We start from the raw sequence: 13,639 nt of genomic DNA, 5'->3' as shown, positions 1-13,639 counted from the left end.
GACATCTCCGTAAGGCAGGCAAGTAATACTCCTGAATTTCAGGTGGGGGCTGAAGCTGAGAAGTTTGCTTAAGGTCACCCAGCAAGTCCAGGTCAAAGGAAGATTTGAACAGACGGCTTCCCAGTGCATGCCATTAGCCACAAAGTGAGACCAGTTCTCTGATTTCAGGCTCAGTTTGCGATCCCCGGGCCCTGTGCCCCCAGCTCTTTGCATGGGTCCATCACTCACCCTCCAGCCATACAAAAAGCACTGACACACAAGGCTACCAAAGTTTAGCTTCCCCGCCCCCCATCTTTATAAATTCAGAGGTGCTGCTTGTACACATGAAACTGGGCAGCAGCGTTTCAGATCTTGCATTGACCCCTCCTGCAACAGGCACAGAAAAGTCTCTGTTCTACTCAGTCCTATGAGATGTTGGATGGCCACTCCTTGCCTAGGTGGGCAGAGTTGTCATAATTTCCCCCTCCTCTTCCAAGCAAAGAGTCTGACCTCACAGAAGTCCACACTACTGTAAAGGCAGCGAGTGCTTGATTATCTCATATATATATATATGGAGTTCCCCTGGATGCCCAATGGAGAAGGGCAAACCCAGTCAAATTTCAAAATATGTAAGACCAGGCATGCTTTTCTGCGCTCACAGCGGAGCAGAGAAAATGGCTTAAGACAGGGCACCTGGTTCAGCCCTTGGGTTAATGGTGAGGGCCAGGCACTCAAAATGGCTAGGGATGTAGAGAAGTTGGGTCTTGGTAAGTCCTTGCTTGGTTTGCCTTTGATCCTAGACTTATGCGAAGCACATGCTGGCCTTACACCAGTTAGTCCTGAGATTGAGTTTCTTTTGTTCCTATTATTCAAGTTGTACTACCGCCATAGAGAAATGTAAGCTGTAGTGTCCAGCAGCAGGAGCAGGAGCGCACCCGCACTGCTTCTCTGTAAAGCGCACTGTCCAATTCTGCATGCATGCTGCCTTTAAGGCGAGGTCTCGGCAAAGTTGCAGCTGGAGAGGTGTGGCAGCAGGATGGGCAAGTAGAGCCCTCCTAGAACTGGGCTACAAAGAAATCTCTTATGTGGAGGTGAAGCAGTGCCCCTTTCCTGAATAGGCTAAACATTCATGCACAGTGAAGGAGACGGTAGATGATGTCGGCAAGGCGGGGGGCCGAGGGCAGCTGGGAGGGGGAGCAGGAGACCAGATTATCCATGAGAGGAGAAGATGGGTCGGCTGATGTTGCTGTTTGTCGTCATTGCTGCAAGCTCCCACCTGCAGAGACAATGGGCTAGAATTAAACACAGGTACAATCAAACACAGATCCTGAAGCTGAGGCTCCAATACTTTGGCCACCTCATGAGAAGATTAGACTCCCTGGAAAAGACCCTGATGTTGGGAAAGATGGAGGGCACAAGGAGAAGGGGACGACAGAGGACGAGATGGTTGGACAGTGGCTACCAGCATGAGTGACTAAACTGCGGGTGGCAGTGGAAGACAGGAGTGCCTGGCGTGCTCTGGTTCATGAGGTCACGAAGAGTCGGACACGACTAAACAACAACAACAACAGTCAATATGTTTCAGCTACTAAACATGGTGGTTGGATGGTGCCGTGTACGCCTCCTTTCGGCAACTCCTGCAGCCAAGCTGGTGCCAAACATATTGCTCTGCTTTCCTTTGGACCACATCAGTGAGGCTGGGAGAGGGGGTCTTGTCGTCTGGACAGCCTAGGATCTCCCATACACACTGCCCAGGCTTGCGCCCCAGGGAGGTCACTTTGGTGCTGCTAATGCAGCGGTTTGACTTCACCCCTGGAGGCGCACTCCATTGTCTTTCAAGACAGACAGATGCCATCAACAACAATAAACATGAAATGGGAAGATTGGGGGAAGAGAAATCAATGGCACAGTGTGTGCTTTATGTGCCGAAGGTCCTAGGTTTGAACCCTGGCATCTCCAATTAAAAAGATCATGTAGCAGGTGATGGGGAATACTTCTAATGGTACCAGTCGGACAATATTGGGTAGAGGGGGAAATAGTCTGCCCTGGTAAAATGCTATCTCTTGTGTAGTATATAACAAGTATACATTGAACATCCCTGCATAGGAATAAGTAACTTACCTGATGTCATGAGGGAGACAGGACTGGTCGAGGTTATACTGTATCACTGCCAGTTTACAGAGTGTTTTTAAGCTGGGACCTGAAGAAAAAGAAGCATACAGTATGATGATAAAACTGCCCTTCTTGGAAGCAGCCCATGAGAAGCATAAAAAGTAAGCCAAATTAACTGCACTAGGCAGCTCCCTCAATGGGACAAGGAGACAGTACAGCTATTACAGCTACTTTGACCAGGCTTTTTAATGTAAAGAAAACACACCAGGAGATTCAACCTAGGGGAAGCCGTTACTAAAGGCAACATAAGGAGGAAATGTTCACATACTGAAGTCTAAGATGTACAGGTCCGAGTGATCCATCAGGTCAAATTCATCTCCCATGCCTTCCTCTGGGGATGGGCTGTGGAAAACAAAGAGAACCCCATCAATCACTGCAATTCACTTCAAATTAAGGCTGTGTTTCGGATTCTTCCAGAGTTCTGAACTATTCCACAGGGCCTCCCTGAATTCAGTGTTACCTAACAAAGTGCAGCTGCTGATAGCAAGGGCTCTCTTTAATAACCTCTGTGTTTACTGCTGGCCAAGCCAACGCTGTTTGTTTTCAGTTCCTACTCCCTTTACTGCCTTATGTCTAATGCTGCCATCTATTCCTTTAACCTTCAAGATTATTTCCTTTACCTCTGCCCTATCTTCTGCAATTCAAAAGGATTTTATCGTAGATGTGTCAGGATGGAAATAGTCTCTTTGCAACGAAGTCTTCCCTTCCCCACTTTGCTATTCCTGCATTAGCAATGAGACTGTGATATGTATTTATTTCAGTCTATGAAATTTATTTGAAACACGTATACCTTGCACTTCTACGTACCCTGGCAGGTTACAAAAATGAAAAACAGCACTGGATTCTATCCCTACTACTTCCTTGCAGGAGTTTTCTCTCTCTCTCTTTCTCTCTCTCCCCCCCCCACCCCGCCCCATGCCTCTGCCCAATAGATACAAACTCCCCACTCTGTGTTACTCTGCATCAGTGGTTCCTTAAATGTCCCTTGCACAAATTGCTGAAAGTCTTGGAGGACCTCTTAATGACTTCTCTGCCTTTTGTAGCCACTGTAATGCGCTGTGCCAGATGCTGTATGATTTTTAATAGTATTTTTACAGACACATTGCAGACTACCTGTGCTCATTGTCTGCAGACCATAGCTTGGGAACCCCAACTCTACATTAGCTTTGCAATTCCCTCCCATCTTATATGAACTCCATTCAAAGACACACTAGACTCCCTCGGTTCTCCTCTCAGCACTGCCGTTCAGAATCCCATCATCAAGGCAACAGGTTTGCCTTAATCACTTTGCTTAGTACCAGGAATAATTGTGGCAGCAAATCTCTGCATACTGCACGCTAAACCTCTATGTGGACACAAAGAAATACCCCAGATGAGCATGGAAATGTAGCAGATCTGTCAGCCGTGGTTTAAGAAAGGAGAAACCTGAGCATGTTAGAAAGGGGATACTTTGGGGAATGGGCTTGACCTGTTTGTACAAGCTTCTGCCCAGTTGCTTCGTTTGCTCCAGCCTCTCTTCTTCCCTAGCAAACAAACAAGGCTCCTTGCTCTGCCCTCCCAACAGCCAGGGCAGGATGTTCCTGCACCATCTGGACATTTCATTATCGCAGAAGGTCACAGAGACCCCTAGCAGGCAGCCAACTTGGGAGCAGTGGGGGAGGAATCAGATTTAGGTTGTGTATTTGATCACTCCACAACACCAGTGACGTCTGAGTTCTTCTCTAAAGTTGAAAGGATTCTTTCTTGCTAGAGGTGTGGGGTTTTTAACCCACCAAATCAACTCGAATAACAGATACAGGGGTTGGCAGACTCTTAAACAGAATAACAGGCAAGTGACTGGGAAAGAAGCAGATTCCTTGCAAAAAATAAACAAACGTAAGTCAGTCTCTTTACTGCTGCCTTACACTAAGGGAGGCTCCAGACGGTCATTATTTTGAGGAAGGGATTCAAGTGCATCCTTGGAAAGTTAGATTTGGACAATTAAAGCGGATTAAAACACTCTGCTGTCTTAGCACAGCAAATTCATTTTTAAATAGAAATAATTTCGACAGTGACAAGGAAGTGCATTGAAAAGTGTGGAAAGAATGAGTGATTAATGGGGAGATGCGTAAACACCCCACAAGCAAATCAGGATGAATGCTCACTGTTGTATATCCAACATGTAAACTAAATCTAAATTCTCAATGAAGACTGAACATAATCTAGTCTCCACATAAACCTTATGCAGGGAAATCTTTTGTAAACCACTTTGAGGTTGTTGTTTTTTTACAATCAAACGGTGTATAAATGTTATTGAGGAAGGAAGGAAGGAAGGAAGGAAGGAAGGAAGGAAGGAAGGAAGGAAAATAAATTGGTGGAATAGAAGAGCCATAAAATTAGGACGGAAACAGTCAGAGTGGATTATAACTATGCTTCATCTGCCTATAGGTACATCATTGATATTACATAACTGTGTAAATGACTGCTTTGTGAAGACCTCACTCAAATCACCAATATTTGGAGATAAATAAGTGGTTTCATCTTTCTGCCTCATCCATTTTATGCACTAATGGTCGACTCATTCTCCAAAAGCAAATTCTCATGTAGCTCATCTGGCACCATCCACAAACTAACGGGTGGTACAGCAAGTGCAGGAATACCTAAATGTTGTTATTCCTGCAGAATGCCCTCCCATCAGATGTTAAGGAGATAAATAACTACAGTGGTACCTCGGGTTACAGACGCTTAACCCTAACCCAGAAATAGTACCTCAGGTTAAGAACTTTGCTTCAGGATGAGAGCAGAAATCACGCTCTGGCGGCACGGCAGCAGCGGGAGGCCCCATTAGCTAAAGTGGTGCTTCAGGTTAAGAACAGTTTCAGGTTAAGAACGGACCTCTGGAAAGAATTAAGTTCTTAACCCGAGGTACCACTGTATACAACTTTTAGAAGTCAGCCTTGTTTTAGGTGGTTTTTAATGTCTGGTGCTTTATTATGTTTTTGTGTGCATTGGAAGCCACCCAGGGTGGCTGGGGAAACCAAGCCAGATATGAGGGGTATGAGGGGTATAAATAATAAAATTACTGCTACTACATTTGAGAGAAAGAAAAACCTCTTAGCGGGAGCTCCTGCCCCAAATCAGCTAATAAGAACTGAGCATTTTCAGTGACCACAGGACACTGACTGCTGGGTGGAAAAAAAAATATATATTATAAAAATTGGTGGTGGTGGTGGGAAATAGAATGAAATATCCTGTAAGCTGACACAGCTGGCTAGAATCCTGCACAGAAGAATTACTCACAGCAACATTTTGTTGAAGGTCCCACTTGTAGCTCTGAGTGTTCCTGTTCACAATCTTCTCTGGAATCTCTGCTTCCAATCTAATGGCCTGGCATTTATTGATTAAAATACTTTTTCTGCCTGGCCCCAGTGAAATAACACAAATCCCTATCTCTTTATAGAGTTTTCTAAATGCTTAATCACTTGGCTTCTCTGCTTCCCCTCAGCCAGTCAACAAAAAAAAAAGAAAAGACTTTAGGTATGGAACCAAAATATGAAACCATTCTTAATCATCAGAATATCTGACCCTCTGCCATGGTTTTTCACACTTGGTCTTGAAGGGTTTGCTTTGGCAAAATGACAGCACACTGAGAACAGTGGCATAAACCCGGCTTTCCCCAAATACGTAACAGCCTTCTCAAGTAATTGCTAGATTAGAGTCCTGTAAAGGATGTAATTCTAAAGTTCCTTAGTATTACATTTTACAGTGGTACCTCGGGTTACATACGCTTCAGGTTACATACGCTTCAGGTTACAGACTCTGCTAACCCAGATATAGTGCTTCAGGTTAAGAACTTTGCTTCAGGATGAGAACAGAACTCGTGCTCTGGCGGCGTGGCAGCAGCAGGAGGTCCCATTAGCTAAAGTGGTGCTTCAGGTTAAGAACAGTTTCAGGTTAAGTACGGACCTCCGGAACAAATTAAGTACTTAACCCGAGGTACCACTGTACTGACTATGCAACTGCATTAAATTTCATCTACTTTTGAATTTTTCATTCATCATGTTAGCACCAATATTTCCTTTTAGTTATGAGTTGCAGATGCCCGTTGTCTACAGCCATCTACAGCCAGGATGGCCAACTAGGGAAGTTTTTAACGTGTGATATTTTACTGTATTTTTGGTTTTTATGGAAGCCAGACTGGCTGGGGAGGCCCAGCCAGATGGGCGGGGTATAAATAATAAATCATTATTATTATTATTATTATTATTATTATTATTATTATTATTAGCGATTGGTCTCCTGAAGCAATTTTATCAAATTCAAATCAAGTTGTGGTGAAAAGAAGCAGCATTCTGCATTTTCATTCACAAAGAAAACAAATATTTTCAACTTGTGTATATGTGGGTGAGAGGAAGCAAGTGTCTTCACACTTCAGTGCCACATCTCTCTTTGGATTTTTAGAAATGGATATGCCCGAGCATGCATGTGCCCCAACTCATAGAGCACTTACTTCCAATTCCTTTTTATTTTATGTATTTAAAATATTTTTAGCCTACATCTCCTTTGTGCTCAGAATGATTAAAAACAACATTACTACACTCAACATTGTGCAGTAAAATATACTTCTAGCCTTTGTACCTCTGTGTCTACTATATATTTTGGAAAGTGGTTCATCTGTCCGTCTGTTTTCTATGGATTTGGACACCTCTGAAGGTATCATTGCCAAACAGTTTCTAAGATGGAGGAACCAGTTTTTTTCTACATTTGGATAGATACCATCAGATACCACTTTGAACCAAGATGGCGGACCAAACCATTCCACACTGCACTGATTTGGACACTTCTGAAGATACTGTCACCCAATTTGGCATGAAAGTTTCCATTTTGGTCTATGTTTGGAAACTGTCAAATACCATTTTGAATTAAGATGCTGAACCAACCTGTTCCAAACTGCTGCAGGGGGACCTTTTGCCAGCATGCTGAGGAAGCAAACATCAGGGGCAGGTGTGAGACTGCAGAGGTCCCAAGGACAGAAGAGACCACCTAACCCCAGGACAAGTGGGGGTGGGAGAGAAAAGGAGAGAAGAACCAGCTACCAACAATGTGTTGGGCCAAGACCAGGGATCAGTTGGTAGTTCACCATTGGTTATTGCACCCATGAAGATGGGAGTTGGTTGATGCAGGAATCAGTTTGTAGAGGGTAGCGGTGAGTGAGGTGGGTCCAGTTCAGACAACTGCTTCTCATAAAGCAGTGCTGGTGGAAGCAGCAGCGACGGCAGCTGGATAAGTGCCAGCTGTTGAGTGGTAGGAGGTGGCGTTGTTGTTAGTGGCAGGAAGAATGGCTAGGGCATGAACTACACAGAGGGGCAATGACACAGAATGACACAGAGAGCACTGAAGCAGGCTTGGCATGGCAGCTGAGCATGTGCAGCAGCAGTGCAGGTGCGACCATGTCAAGGGTGAAATCCTGTTGGCTGAAGGGGTCTGCTCCACCAACTTGTTCCCCATGAGGAACACACTAGTGAAACAGGACTCAACAGGACTGAACCCTCTGGCCAGTTTGGTTGGTATTGGGGCGGGTGGGTTGGAGATCAGGGACCTGTGCACAGCCCTAGAAACTACCACATTATATTCTATTATCAGTTTATAAATTGGTTCCTTAGAATTCCTGAGCAACGCTGGTTATTTTCCACCAGTAGTGAATAAGAACAGAAAATATGGTTATCCTTGACCTATTGTTTCTATAGAATCATTCAATTCAACACTGGGTCTAGTACAGAGCCTTGAGTATGTCACTGGTGGGTTTTAACAAGATAAACAGCATGCTATTCATTTTTACTCTTTAGTTCCCTTTCTTCCTGACAGCTTTTAAATATAAAACAACACTCTGGTGTCCAATCCATTACTACCTTGGCTTCTTCAGCAACCAGCAGATATCTTAGTTCCTATTTATATAGTGCTTAATAGATATATTCAAGTAAATTCAATAAAGCTAGGACAGAGGATTCATGTTTTATGTTCTTTGGGACCCACAGGAATCATTCTTAAAAGAACAAGGTCCTGTTACCTGTCCATCAAAAAACTATTAGCTAAATGAAGGAAGAGTACAATGGAGGAGCTGTGTGTGTGTGTGTGTGTGTGTGTGTGTGTGTCTGTCTGTCTGTCTGTCTGTCTATCTAAGGAATGCAAATCAAAGTCACAGAAATATGATCAAGAAACCTACTAGTTCAATGCCAGAGTAAGGATCTCATGTTGGCTTAAGATACACAAAGCCAGGAAATGAGAAGATAATGCTGATGCCGTAACAGACAAGCTCTGTCATCAGTAATGATGTTGCGCGATGTCTCAAACTGCGCTTCCCTATAACTTGCCCTCCATGCACCCACACTTGGTCCTAGTCTTTCAGGTCCAAATCCAGGTGGGGGAAATGAAGTGTCTGGGACCAGGAAAGATGCTCCACATTGTCCTGGTCCTGTATTGCTTTATGAAGTGTCTGGACCTTATTGTATTTCTAGAATAATCCTCCTGTGAGTTGCTCCATGCCTGTTGTTTAACTGCGTGAGGAGGACATGGAGCCCTCTTCTCGTGCCCTTCATCATCCTTACGCTGGCTAACCCCAAAGGAGGTCTTTGTGCGGCAGTATAGCAAGACTGAATGACCTGGGAGTTCAAATACTTTATTCTGGATTTGGAACTGCAATGTGATGACAGAGATAAAAAATACTCATTCAAAACCTTTTTGAGATTTTCTCCAGCAGGCTTGCCACAAGACATCTGGGAATGCTTTGGAACCTGAGATGCTAGGTGGGGATAAAACAGGCTGGGTGGTATGGTGCTGCAGTTGAAAACAAGTGGTAAGTAGAAGGATTAAGCAGGCTCTTCCAGCACACCACTTCTTTTCTTCAAATTGTACCTTCCCAACAATGTTATTAACAAACAAAGATGGGTGAACTCAAAGGAAATCTTTTTGGTCCTACTAGACTGTCCCGTCCCCCCCTTCACTTCAATGCCAATAGGCTCATGGTAGCATGCAAAAAAAATAAAATAAATGAAAAGACACAGGAGAGAGATGAAACACTACAGGACGAGATAATTCTTGAGCATGCAGTATGCAGTTGGTTCAGGTTTGCACAAATATTTCGAAATAGTCCACACAGCCACTCCATTACCACAGGAGGGTTAAGACAGATGCTTAACAACATGTTATACTTTTATATCAAATCTAATTAAGCTACAATTTCATCCACAAGCTAACAATTTTAGTTCTCATATTAGAGACATGTGTCAATGAGATATTCTCACTTTTCTGCCAGAAAATGGAAGAACAGTTGGCATTATTAATTTTTGCCCTGACAAAAGTGCACATAAGGGCAAAGATATTCTTCCAATAGCTTCAACCTTAGCAGGGACAGCACCTGTTGCAGAGCAGCACTGTCCATCTAAGCTCACGAAAAAGCTTTTTCAAGCACCACAGCTCTGCAGTTTCCCAGCCAGAATAATCTAACCTTAGTTCACATCCACGTCAGGAAACCCTAATGCACTCCTTATCTTTGTGAGGGAGAAAAAAGCAGTGTCTACTGCATTACAGACAAGTCTTAAGGGCTAAAAGACGTCAGAGTTCAAGGCCAAAATGATTATAGAAGAATAAGGCCAGACATGGGGGTGAATGGCTCCCATGAAGGGATAACCTGGGGCACCTACTACTCTGTTATCAGCCAGGCTCTGGGGCCAGTCAAGCTGGTGGGTCAGCTTGACTGTTTCACACCAGATGATCTGAGCATCGGTTTGTGCTCCCTTAACAACTTTCTATACACTTTACTCAGTTGAACTTAGGTAGGAAGAGTATCAGCAACAAGAGACAATAACATCTCTCACAGAACTCCCTAGACAGTAAATGCAAGGCCAATAAATTAATTTGAATTCAAATCTAATTAATTTGTCAGCCACCACTGCATATCCTACACACAAAAAGTACATGCAACACTCCCAGGCCTCTAGAAATTTTGAAACGGAGAGCTTAAGAGCATCCAATCACATTCAGAATTCCTTCGGGAAGGATCAAATAAGCAGTAATACAGTTCTTCCAGCAACCTCCATCCATCAACACTATGCTGTACATTTGCAATACAAGTGCCTTTTGCTGAAGTCCTACCAAGTGCTGTTTAGTATTACATATGGTACAGAACAAATGAAATGGGGAACTTCAGTCCCAAGATATCACACATAGTAATCTCACTGTTTAGGAAGTAAATGCGTATGATGCGGTACCTATTTATCTACTTGCACTGGCATGCTTTCAAACTGCTAGGTTGGGGGAAGCTGGGACAGAGCAACGGGAGCTCACTCCATTGCAGGGTTTTGAACCGCTGACTTTCTGATTGGCAAGCCCAAGAGGCTCAGTAGATCAGACCTGCATCTTTTTTTAAAACAAACTTTTTTTGCTTATGTTGTTAGCTCATGTTTGGTTAATTTTATCAAAATTACCCTGACCCTATTCTATTTTGTTAGCGTGAAGCTGTGGACTCTCTTCTTCTTTGGGCAAGAGGAGCTGCAGAGGGCCAGCTCCTCCAGGATAGGATCTATTTTAAGAGTTGATTAGCTAAACATTCAACATCCAGCTATGAAGTTTGTATATATGTCTGAATCAAAGTACACATCTGCTAACATGTTTTGTTTGGTCACTGTAATTATTTTTACACTTAAGCTTTACAATCTGTGTTTCCTGCCTTTCCATTTCCCTCTTATCTTACTGCTAACATATTTCTTTCTCTCTCTCTTTCCACCCATTTGTATGGCTATATATCCCTGCCAACTCAAGACAGAATTCCATGCACCAGACAAAGTGGACTCTGGTCCACAAAAGCTTGTGCCCTAATAAATTTGCTAGTCTTTAAGATGCCACAAGACTCTCTGTTGTTTTTGCTGAACGGACTAAAATAACTACCCCTCAGGAAATGGGATAGATATTTATTTAACAGAGCCTGCAGCAGATCTGAGGACACTGATTTGTGGTCTGCAGCTAAACTGTTGAGATCTCCTCACTATATGCTATACCAACAGAAAACACCACAGAAACATCTGAAAATGGAAAAGTAATTTCTCACCACAGAACTGAAGATGAGATGAGAGCAGAACAATTTCCAACTGTGTACATTTAACCCACTATTATCTCCAGTAAGTGGCTTTTGTGCTGATTATGCAAAACACTTCTGACCAGAAAGAACAGCAGAACAGAAGAAATGTGTGGGTACAGTGTGGCAAACTTATCACTCTCACCTCTTTTAAAAGCTTATGTCTATCTTCAGGGGAAGACTGCAAACTAAATGTGAAATACAGGCTATGCAAAAAGCAGGGAGGGAAGGGCTCCTGTGGGTCTGAATAACAGACAGATAAGATTTAGCTCTCCCTATTTGATGCCTCCTGTTCCATTTTTCCAATGGATCCAGAGACTTGCTGGCTGTTATTTTTCCACTTATGTTCTCTCTAATCCTTGCCCTGTGCTGAAATTTTATCTCTTCCCTCCCCCCACCCCCACTTCCTGGTGACCTGTCACCTTCAGGACAATACAAGATGCAGGAACCTCTTCATTTACAACAACTTCCTGGAAAAACGTCTTATCAAGCCAGCCAGCTCCAGAGCATACCTGATAGCTACTCAGAGGAAGTGAACCAAGCTCCCTCTCCACCCCAACCCCCCTCTCTGGCCTTCTTATCCTCTCCCGACACTATAAACAGTGTCTTATCAAACCAGCAAAAGATGTGGGAAACTGTAACGTGCAATAAAAGTTGTCCATCCCCCGTCCCCCCAAATCCGGACACAAAATAGGCACTTCAAATGCACTTTTATTGTGACACTCCAACAGTGAAGAATGAAGGTGGGAAAACCACACTGGAGAAGCTATTGGAACTGTTATTTCATTGCTTTAATATGCTCATAGTAACATGTTACCTTTTCACTTAAAATGATAAAAATCTAGCAACATAATTTTGAGAAAAAGTGACTTTTCTAACGTTTTGAAATGGTACATACTATTATGATAGACAATAACACTCATTGTTTAAAAAAATTGGACCATTCTCTTTATTTAGATATAAAGGTATTATACTTAATATAAAATATGTATATGTAGGGTACGCATATCCTTCTCTTTTCTGCAGACCCAAATTTATAATAAAAAAAAGTAGCGCTATCATTATTTTGTTCAGTAGTGTAAAAGAAATGCTGGACGTTCCCCACATCTTTCTGATATCAAAAGTGACTTCTGTACTATCCTTAGTTCCCCTAGCTCACAGGCAGGGTGTAAGGAAGAAGCATGTGAAGACAAGTAAAACATTTTTAGATCAAATGACCTAATTAATTATCATTATTAAACATATTTACAGGCAGTCTTGTAGTGTTAGAAATCTTCCCAAGTTAGGTTGCAACAATCAATATACAATATAATTAGCAGTAAGATTCAAGAATAATAAAACTGTAATACACAATGCTAGGAACAGACAACAACAATAATAATTTTATTATTTATACCCCGCCCATCTGGCTGGGCTTCCCCAGCCACTTTGGGCGGCTTCCAAAAATATTAAAATAATGTAATACATCAAACATTAAAAGCTTCCCTAAAAACAAGGACCAGCAATAACACTAAAAACATACCCTCCCTGGTAAATAAATAACGGTAACTTTAACAAATTTTAGAATCCAAGAAATAGTCAAGGTACGAAGGGGGGGCATAATGCAGCCCCACTGGCAAGCATTCCATAAGTGAGACCACCGCCAAAAAACCGTTCTCTTTCCTTCCTTCCTTCATTTGTTAGACACTTTATTTTGCCCAGGGCAACCCAAAGCAACTTAAAACCAAGCTTCCCTGAGTCTACCAAACTCAGAATACAGTGGTGCCCCCGCAAGACGAACGCCTCGCGAGACGAAAAACTCGCAAGACGAAAGGTTTTTTCGTTTTCGAGTTGCTTCGCAAGACGAATTTCCCTATGGGCTTGCTTCGCAAGACGAAGCTTGCCCCCGCACCCCGGACCTCTTTTGAAACAAGGGGCGGCGGGGAGAAGATTGCTTCTCCCCGTTGCCAGCCCCGCAATCTCCGGGGACAGAGGGGAAGGCGCGTGCGCGCCTTCCCCTCTGTCCCCGGACCCCTTTTGAACCAAGGGGCGGCAACGGGGAGAAGCGATTCTCCCCGCTGCCCCTTCCCTTGCTTTAAAACAGGTCCCCTCTGTCCCCGGACGGTCTCCATAGGAACGCATTGATTGATTTTCAATGCATTCCTATGGGAAACCGTGCTTCGCAAGACGAAAAACTTGCAAGAAGAAAAAACTTGCGGAACGAATTAATTTCGTCTTGCGAGGCACCACTGTACTGGATCAAGCCAAAGGCCTGTTTAGGCATCTTGTACTCACAGTGGTCAACGAGATACCTATGGGAAGCCTGTAAGCAGGACCTGAGTGTAACAGCACACGCCCCACTTCTGTTTGCCAGCAACCAATGTACAAAAGCATGCTCCT

At 43.4% G+C, this 13,639-nt stretch overlaps 1 protein-coding gene across 3 annotated transcripts in view; it reads right to left on the bottom strand.

Moving 5' to 3' along the window:
- Positions 1–271: 271 nt before the first annotated feature.
- Positions 272–13,639, bottom strand: part of KLHDC3 (kelch domain containing 3) — a 44,905-nt gene continuing 31,537 nt past the window's right edge. For all 3 annotated transcript variants that reach the window (XM_082217812.1, XM_082217811.1, XM_082217813.1), the window contains exons 9-11: positions 2,420–2,493; positions 2,101–2,179; positions 272–1,255 (exon numbers count right to left, since the gene is read on the bottom strand). In XM_082217812.1, coding sequence (XP_082073938.1) covers positions 1,189–1,255; positions 2,101–2,179; positions 2,420–2,493 — 220 coding nt within the window. In that variant the 3' untranslated portion in view covers positions 272–1,188. The remainder of the gene's footprint in view (positions 1,256–2,100; positions 2,180–2,419; positions 2,494–13,639) is intronic.

Source organism: Podarcis vaucheri (assembly GCF_965113315.1).
Source record: "Podarcis vaucheri genome assembly, chromosome: 3".
In the NCBI taxonomy this organism is placed as follows: Eukaryota; Metazoa; Chordata; class Lepidosauria; order Squamata; family Lacertidae; genus Podarcis; species Podarcis vaucheri.
Note: the sequence above shows the minus strand (reverse complement) of the source record. Positions and strands in the feature narration are given on the sequence as shown.